Source organism: Pseudorca crassidens, chromosome X (genome assembly GCF_039906515.1).
Source record: "Pseudorca crassidens isolate mPseCra1 chromosome X, mPseCra1.hap1, whole genome shotgun sequence".
NCBI classification, from domain to species: domain Eukaryota; kingdom Metazoa; phylum Chordata; class Mammalia; order Artiodactyla; family Delphinidae; genus Pseudorca; species Pseudorca crassidens.
In genome coordinates this window covers 68251385-68259446 of record NC_090317.1, presented here as the reverse complement: position 1 = coordinate 68259446, position 8062 = coordinate 68251385, and the positions used below count along the sequence as shown (strand labels likewise).

Genomic DNA, 8062 nt, shown 5'->3' with positions numbered 1-8062 from the left:
ATAACTCCAAAAGTATTGAAAGCATGGTCTTGAAGTGATATTTGCACAGCCATATCCATAGCGACATTATTCACAAGAGCCATAAGGTGGAGGCAACCCACGTGTTCGTTGACGGATGAATGGATAAATCAAATGTGTTGTATACATACAATGGAATATTATTCAGCCTTAAAAAGGAGGGAAATACTGTCACATGGCAACACCATGGATGAGCCTTGAGGACATCATACTAAGTGAAATAAGCCAGTCACAAAAAGACGAATAGTATATGATTCCACTTATATGAGGTACCCAAAGTAGTCAAAGCCATAAAAACAGAAAGTAGTACGGTGGTGGCCAGGGGCTAGGGGATGGGGAAAATGGGGAGTTGTTGTTTAATGGGTATAGAGTCTCAGTTTTGCAAGACGAAAAAGTGCTGGAGATCCGTTGCCCAGCAACGTGGATATACTTAACACTATTGAACTGTACACTTAAAAATGGTTAAGATGGTACATTTTCATGTTCTGTGTTTTTTAACCAGAATTTTAGGAAGTCCCTGGACCTCATGTCTCTTTCTAGCTGCAACTCTTTGGAAGAATGCTGTATGGTCATTGTCATCTCTTCTTTAACTCCCACTCCCTTCTCAACCCACTGCCCTCTGACTTCTGCCTTCACCACTCCACTGAAACTGCTCTTGCTAAGGTTTTCAAGGACCTCTCCAAGTTTCTGGGCTGAGGGTACTCAACCCAGGGTATTGGACATGGTTCACCACTTCTTTCTGGAAGTTCTCTTATCGTTGGCTTCTGTGAGACTCTCCCTTGGTCCTTTGCTGATGTCTCAATGATAACTCCTTTTTTTTTTAAGTCTTCTTTTCTTTCTTGCTATCCTCTCTTCTTCCTAAATAGTTCTGTCCTTGGCCTGCTGCTCTTTGTGTCTTTATAGTTCTTCATGGTTTCACTGGGACAGCTCAATTAAACCTGGAGTATCCACTATCAGATTTATATCTCTGATTGGATCTCCCTCTGACTAGTCAACTCTATCTGAATGTCCCATAGGCTCTTCAAACTCAGCTCCTGAATTAAACTCATCATCCCTCCTCCTGTGTTCTCTAGCTCAATGGCATTTATCCCCCAAACCTATTCTGAAACCTGGGAGTCATACTGGAATCCTAATTCTTCTTTATCCTCCATATCCAATTAGTCAAAAAGCCCTATTGATTCTATTTCCCTTATTAATTCTTAACGTCCATCTCAACTGTCAGTGCCTCAGCTGAGGTTTTTAATCACCCAGTGCCTCCAAATTAGTCTCTCTGCCTCCAATTTTGCCTTCCTCAAATTTTTCTTCCAGAGGGTGCTTCAGTGACCTTCTTAAAACTTGAGTTTGATCATGAGGCTGGTCTACTTAAAGGCCTTCAGTAGCTTCCCATTGCTTTTAGGGTAAAGTCCCAACTCTCTAATATTCAGCATACAAAGCCCATCTGCTCCCCCAAAATCATGATTGATGACAGGCCCATGATCCAAGGTGACTAATTCTTGGGGAAGTTAGACGCCAGTGGGAGAAGACGAAATCTTCACGGTAAACATATCACCTTAACAGAATAATTCTTCCTTGACCTACTATCTACTCCATTGCCTAGCTGCATGCCTGCTTGTAACTTACTCCGTGGCTGGGGTTTTGGGAACTGTGAGTTGTGTTCCCGTCTGAATGCGCGTCCAAGCACAAGTGGAGAATGTAAATTCGAATCTCTGCAGGGCACTCAGCGCAGTAGGGATGGGAAAGTTGCATTATTTTAACTCGGTCTTTTCCCATGTTTATCGCAGATATTACTGACTGTTCAACCACCTCCTGGCCGTCAAGCAGCCCAGAGTATACAACAAAGCCACACCTTTGCGCAAGGCGTAAGAGGAGGGGCAAGGAAGTACTGCCTCCAGGCGAGGGAGAGGGCATGCAGGCGCAGCCGCAGTCGGATGAAAGCCACTCTTTCCGGCCGTCCCTTTTCAATGAACTGGGAACTGCGGAAGGAGCACGCAAAACGTCATTTCCGAATTGGAGCCACGCCTTGTAGGCTGCAACATGGAGGCGACCAGTGGAAATGATGAGTTGGTGAGACGCTGCTCTGGGGTCGGGTGAATGGGGAAGCCGGGCTGGGTCGAAACTCGAACTCTCCTTCCCCATCTCTGTTTCCTTTCCCAGGTTTCCGGGGAACTGACGTCCGTGGCGCACGCTGTTTCTCTCCCAGCAGAGTCTTATGGCAACGATGTGAGTATGACTCACCCACGGTTTCCACGCACGCAGCTATCCTGGGATGTCTGCAGGGCCCGCCACGAAATTGTAACCCTCCTACCCAGATGGCTTCCGTAGACTCTCTCCACGTCTGCCAGAAAATGCGCCTTTCAATTAATTCTAATCCTTTTGGTTCGCAAACGCAGGACTAACGTCAATGGGAGTAGTTCCCAAACTGTGCTGTACTTTAGAGTTACCTGGGAAGCTTTTAAATATCTCGAAGTTCGGGTCGCAATACATCCCAACTAAATCACTGTATCTGGATGGTTAGAGTCAGGAATCAGTATTTTTAAAGGTCCCCGGGTGACTCCATTGTGCAGTAAAGTTGCACTGGCTTATGGTGTATCTGGTTTAGATCCTTAAGGAGAAAGCACATGATGTATTTTGAGATATAAGACACACGGACATGAAAATAGTAATAACACTCAAATAATAATGTGATGTATGGTAGATTAGTGAATCAAGGCATAAGATCCAAAGGAGGTTAGCCAAAGAAGAAACCCCTAAGGACCCAGACAGTAAAGGAAGACTTTGCTGAGGAAGTGGATGTGGAACTGGATCCTCAAAGTGTAAGTGGACAAAAGATATGGATTGGCAGTCAGGAAAAGGGCATGGAGGTAAAAATGCAAATTTTTTTCTGGGGTCAGTGAAATAGATCCATCCAGTTGGAGTAGGAGATTCCAGTGGAACAGGTACTTGGTAAGGCTTATTATAACCTAGCCTGCTTCACGATATTGATTCATTTCTAAGTGTTGTAGGATAGGGAATTGGCTATCTGATGAACACACATGATGATTATGACATTGTACACTCTTAAAAGTGAAGAGTAATATTACTTCTGTTATCTTACTCTGTCCTCTCAACAACTCAGTGGTGTATGTGGGTATTTCAGTTTTACAGTAATTTAACTCAGTCCTGAGAAGGTGATTTATCTACTGCTTTATATAGTCTTCTACACTTTCACTAGCTGCTGGGAAAAGACAGCCAGTGGCTCATTTTGTTTATTAGACTGTGTAGGTAGCTTCTTTTGGTTGTCATAAAGACAAAAGAATTATTATATTGTCCAAACTTATTAGTCCAGTTTTTTTTAACATCCAGAATCTTTTATTGGTCACTTGTATGCCAGGTACCAGCATCAACAAGAAAAAAAAAGGTGTTTCCACCTAAAAGAGCCCCTTATCTCTTCGTTTGCCTCTTCCTGTAGTGTTTCTCTCCCAACTCTGTAGATCTACAATCACAGATGAAGACAGCTACAACAAACACTCGATCAGGAGGCAAGAAAGCTATGGATAAATCCCTCCCAAGTACAGAAATATTAGTCAGCAATCACTATACCAATTGCCCAGAGCTTCACATACAGCCTCCCTTTAAGCCTAAGATTATCCCATTTTACAGGGGAGGAGGCAACAAGTTCCAAGAGAATTCAACCTTAGTCCAGTTTTTAACCTTTGACAGTAACACCAAGCTTGGTAGCCCTCTTGAGCATTAACTAGACATCCACAGACTTCCTTAATTTGTTCTCTAGTAGCAAGATTGGGTGATTTCTGACCTGGCATTCTTCACTCCTTTGCAGCCTGATATTGAGATGGCTTGGGCCATGAGAGCAATGCAGCATGCTGAAGTCTACTACAAAGTGAGTTGACTGTCTTCATTGTTAAGCAGAATTAAACATGTAATTTCAGCATATTGTGCTCTGCTAATCACCATTCTCAGCAAGTTAAACAGTTGTGTTTTGGAGATAATTTTTATTACTCTAAGGAGAACTGGGGCATGGAAGTCAATTTTGCTTTGACAGTGAGGAGTTGTGCTTCTCTGCCCAGTGTTGTGTTGCTAACCCACAAAAGGATGCCTGGCCCATAGTAGGCACTAAATAAATGTTTGTTGACTGAATGAATAATCCACAGAGGGTAACAGCCAGACATTAATAGGGCCAAAGGGGTTTGAATTGGTGGAAGGGACTGTAGTATATTATGGCCCTTTAAAATTATGTCATGATTTCATCTGGGACCTAGGCTGTCTATATTTTCTAATAAACTCTTCTGCCCTGAGAACCATGAGGATTTTCTGGGGAAGAGGGGACAGAAATATAGTAAATTAGAGACTAGCATCTTTACGTTGTCTTATTGTCTGGCAGCTGATTTCATCAGTTGACCCACAGTTCCTGAAACTCACCAAAGTGGATGACCAAATCTATTCTGAGTTTCGGGAAAATTTTAAGAAACTCAGGATAGATGTATTGGACCCAGAAGAGCTCAAATCAGAAGGAGCTAAAGAGGTAAGAATTCTCTTTTAAATATTGCCTAGCATCTGACCAACAATTATTGACTGTGAATACATTTTTATACATTTAAACTTTTGGGGGGTTTGTTTTAAGGCAAATACCTAAAGCACCAGGGCTTTTATGCAGTTGTAATTAATGTGTTACTAAATGAATGTTTTTCTGGTTTATGGATTTTTCATTTTCATTGAATCTATTTTTTTTCCCCTTTGATTTGGACCTTTCATCCTCACCCACCTAGCTCTTTCAAGGGAGAAGGAATAAATTTATTTATGTGAGTACTTTAGCCAGAAGGCTTAGATAGAGGGTTGGCAAATAGAGTACGGAGAGGTGTTTGGATTCTCTGGATTTAAGATCATATTATCACAGGCCGTGGATAATTGGAAAACTTGTGTTTTGCATTGCTTGCTTGATTATGTTATACTTTTACAGAGCACTAAAACTCTTATAGTTAGGAAATTTTTTTCCTTGAGGGTAGACTCTCGGCTTATGAGGAATGTAAACTTTTAACTCTAAGCAGGCTGTTACTGATCTTTGGAAAATTGCCTCTATTGGATGGACTTCTTTCTTAAAATTTAACTTTGTGACTTTGGGCCAAATTCCTGCCTTCTTTGTCTCATTTGTGCTTCAGTGGGGATGAATAACCATTTTGGGCTGAACTAGCCAATAACTTAAAACAGAGAATATACTTAAGAAATTAAAATTTAATTCTCTAGTCAAGGATTTAAGTATTTTATCAGATTAAACTATTGTTCATGTTGGGAAATACCAGCCTAAAGATACCAAAGATAACACAGAAACTCATTGCTAGTGAAACTAGTAATCAGCTCAATTCTAGTCTCTTTCACTGTGGTTACTTTCCTTACCGGGGAAACGGAAGCCCCTCTCCTGGCCTGACTTCACCAGCCTCCTGCATTTTTTAGCTAAGGTACCTTTTTTGCCTTTACAGAAGTGGAGACCATTCTGTTTGAAGTTTGATGGGATTGTAGAAGACTTCAACTATGGTACTTTGCTGCGACTGAACTGTTCTCAGGGCTACACTGAGGAAAACACCATCTTTGGTGAGTTTCTTGCCTCTGGGATTGTTTCTGTATAAGCAGAGTGAGGGATCTGGTTTTACTGATGAATCAATGACATGAATAGTTAGTTTGGGAATCATTTTATTTGTTATATCTGTAAAGATCATGTTACTGTATCTTGAGTAACTGTGAGGTAAGGTAAGTATTTTCAGCATCATTTAGTATAGGATTAGAACTTACATCTCTGAATCTTATGACTATATTTGAATGCTTTGCATGTTAGTTCAGCTTTGTCAATAGATTTCCAGTAGGTTTAGAGAAGTAACTGTGACTAGGACAAATAATCAATTCTATTCACCTTTCAGCACCCAGGATACAATTTTTTGCCATTGAAATTGCTCGGAACCGGGAAGGTTATAACAAAGCAGTTTACACTAGTGTTCAGGACAAAGAAGAAGAGAAAGGAGCCAACAATGGAGGAGACAAAGGAGCCAACAGTGGAGGAGAAGAAGAGAAAGGAGCCAACAGAGAAGGAGAAAAGGAGAAAATCAACAAAGGAGGAGAAAAAGAGAAAGAAGCCTACAAAGAAATCAACAAAAGTGGTGAAATAGCTATGTAAGGTAGACAGGGAACAGCACTCTAGAAGCTGTGATTCAGCTGAGCCTACAAGTACCATGATGCTACTTGCACAGGCCCCTATGGTGAAATGTATCTCCTTGTTCACTGGAAGGACATGCAGAAGGACATCTTTCTGGCCTAATCATCAGGAGCTGCAATGGTTGTTCTCTTGTATGAACTGGCTTGAACACTATTAGTGGGGTCTTAGTTGATGGTTTCTTGCTTCTCACCACCAGTCAAGTAAGAAATTTTGTAAATAAATTTCTTTTGGTTCTTATGACTATATGTTTGTGATTGACTTTTAAAAGGTATTGAAAATTATTTGACACTTGATTTTTTTTTTAGGTACATAATCTCTTTGTCATGTCTTATATAAAATGATTTATGCCTATTTCTTTTTTTTGTGTGTGTGTGTGTTTTTTTTTTTTTTTTTTTTTTGTGGTACGCGGGCCTCTCACTGTTATGGCCTCTCCCACTGCGGAGCACAGGCTCCAGAAGCGCAGGCTCAGTGGCCATGGCTCACGGGCCCAGCCACTCCGCGGCATGTGGGATCCTCCTGGAGCGGGGCACGAACCCACGTCACCTGCATCGGCAGGCGGACTCTCAACCACTGCGCCACCAGGGAAGCCCTATGCCTATTTCTTAATGCTTCTCACTATTTCCTGTAGTGAAGTTCTCTCAAACCTGTAAAGTTGTATACGGTTTTGGATTAGAAGTCCTTACATAAGAATTGACTCTTGCCATTTGAGTGACTCTAGCTTTCTGAGCTAGATATATCTAGCTATTATTTGATATATCTCTCAAAAGATTTGATAAATACTCTATGGGGATAACAGCAGCAGCCTGAACCTGTCACACTAGTGAACACAGCCCAGTTCACATTAAAGGAGCAGGAGACTGAACCTGCTCTCTCTTGTAACCTGCTTCTCTCTTGTAACCTGCTTCTCTCTTGTAACCTGCTTCTCTCTTGTAACCAAGTTGTTACCTAAAATATAGCAGAAATTAATAAATATAAAGCCTGGTAGAGTGGCTTTCCTTTTATAATGCTGTGGACAATAGCACACATTTATACATTAATACAAAATGAACATATTTCTAAATGGGATTTTGTCAGACTCCAAAAATAGACCAATTGATTTTATATGGATGGGGGGATGTTCCTTCTCATCTAATGACTTTTAAGAGTGCATGTTTTCAGTTATCTTTACAAATGTATAGATTTTTGCATGTCCCCATAGACATACTGACTTTGTTTGCTAAAACTAGCTAGAGAAAGCTGCAATGTTCATAGTGCATACAGTAAATAGTCTAACCACAGCATGATCATGCAAGAAAAGATTTACCAGAGGAGAGGAGGGTGATTGATACTTGTTTTTCTCAGTGGACACAGGAGGAGACAAAAATTAAACTTAATTGATCAGTTGTCCCCTAGGCAAGAGCTGCACTAGAGATGCACAGTCAGCAGCAACAACTGGGCACAAAGTGAATAGGTTTCTCCATGAATTCTCTTTGGCGAGTTCTTAAAAATATTTAAAACATCTGTTAAAGTTTTCATTTTATAAAAATATGTTTTTTTAAAAGGTAAGAGAGTGTTAAATATATCATATTAGGCAGACTTTTTGAGATGAAGAACATGCTTTACTGTATTAACTTTCTCTTTGATTTTACAGAGAATATGAAACATACTGTTGATAGACTGCTTTAGAACAAGAGGCATCTATCTAAGAACTAGGTTATAAAAACTGGGAAAAAGAGGGGGAATAAGAACACGGAACACTTCACACTAACCATTTGATTTGGAGTTGATCAAAAGGGACAATATCCTGGGTGGATCTGGCCTAATCAAGCGAGTACTTAAAGGAGACAAGCAGTAGCAGATGTTCTG

General features: G+C 40.8%; 1 protein-coding gene across 2 annotated transcripts; it reads left to right on the top strand.

Moving 5' to 3' along the window:
- The first annotated feature begins 1933 nt into the window (after positions 1 to 1933).
- On the top strand, positions 1934 to 6457 carry PBDC1 (polysaccharide biosynthesis domain containing 1). Of its 2 annotated transcripts, none has more exons than XM_067724611.1 (6): positions 1934 to 2082; positions 2173 to 2238; positions 3836 to 3895; positions 4397 to 4537; positions 5490 to 5601; positions 5925 to 6457. In XM_067724611.1, exons 1-6 carry the CDS (start codon positions 2053 to 2055, stop codon positions 6176 to 6178), a joined length of 663 nt encoding a protein of 220 aa, XP_067580712.1. In that variant the 5' UTR covers positions 1934 to 2052; the 3' UTR covers positions 6179 to 6457. The 2 variants fall into 2 exon arrangements, with proteins under 2 accessions (XP_067580712.1, XP_067580713.1); XM_067724612.1 differs by having other exon boundaries at positions 1947 to 2079.
- The last annotated feature ends 1605 nt before the right edge of the window (positions 6458 to 8062 follow it).

Bases quoted from the DNA above. Each gene is read 5' to 3' on its own strand.
- PBDC1 (XM_067724611.1), top strand. From the start codon at position 2,053: ATGGAGGCGACCAGTGGAAATGATGAGTTG. The intron at 3,896-4,396 runs GTGAGTTGACTG...ATTGTCTGGCAG, and splicing joins ATGCTGAAGTCTACTACAAA to CTGATTTCATCAGTTGACCC. The intron at 5,602-5,924 runs GTGAGTTTCTTG...TTCACCTTTCAG, and splicing joins TGAGGAAAACACCATCTTTG to CACCCAGGATACAATTTTTT.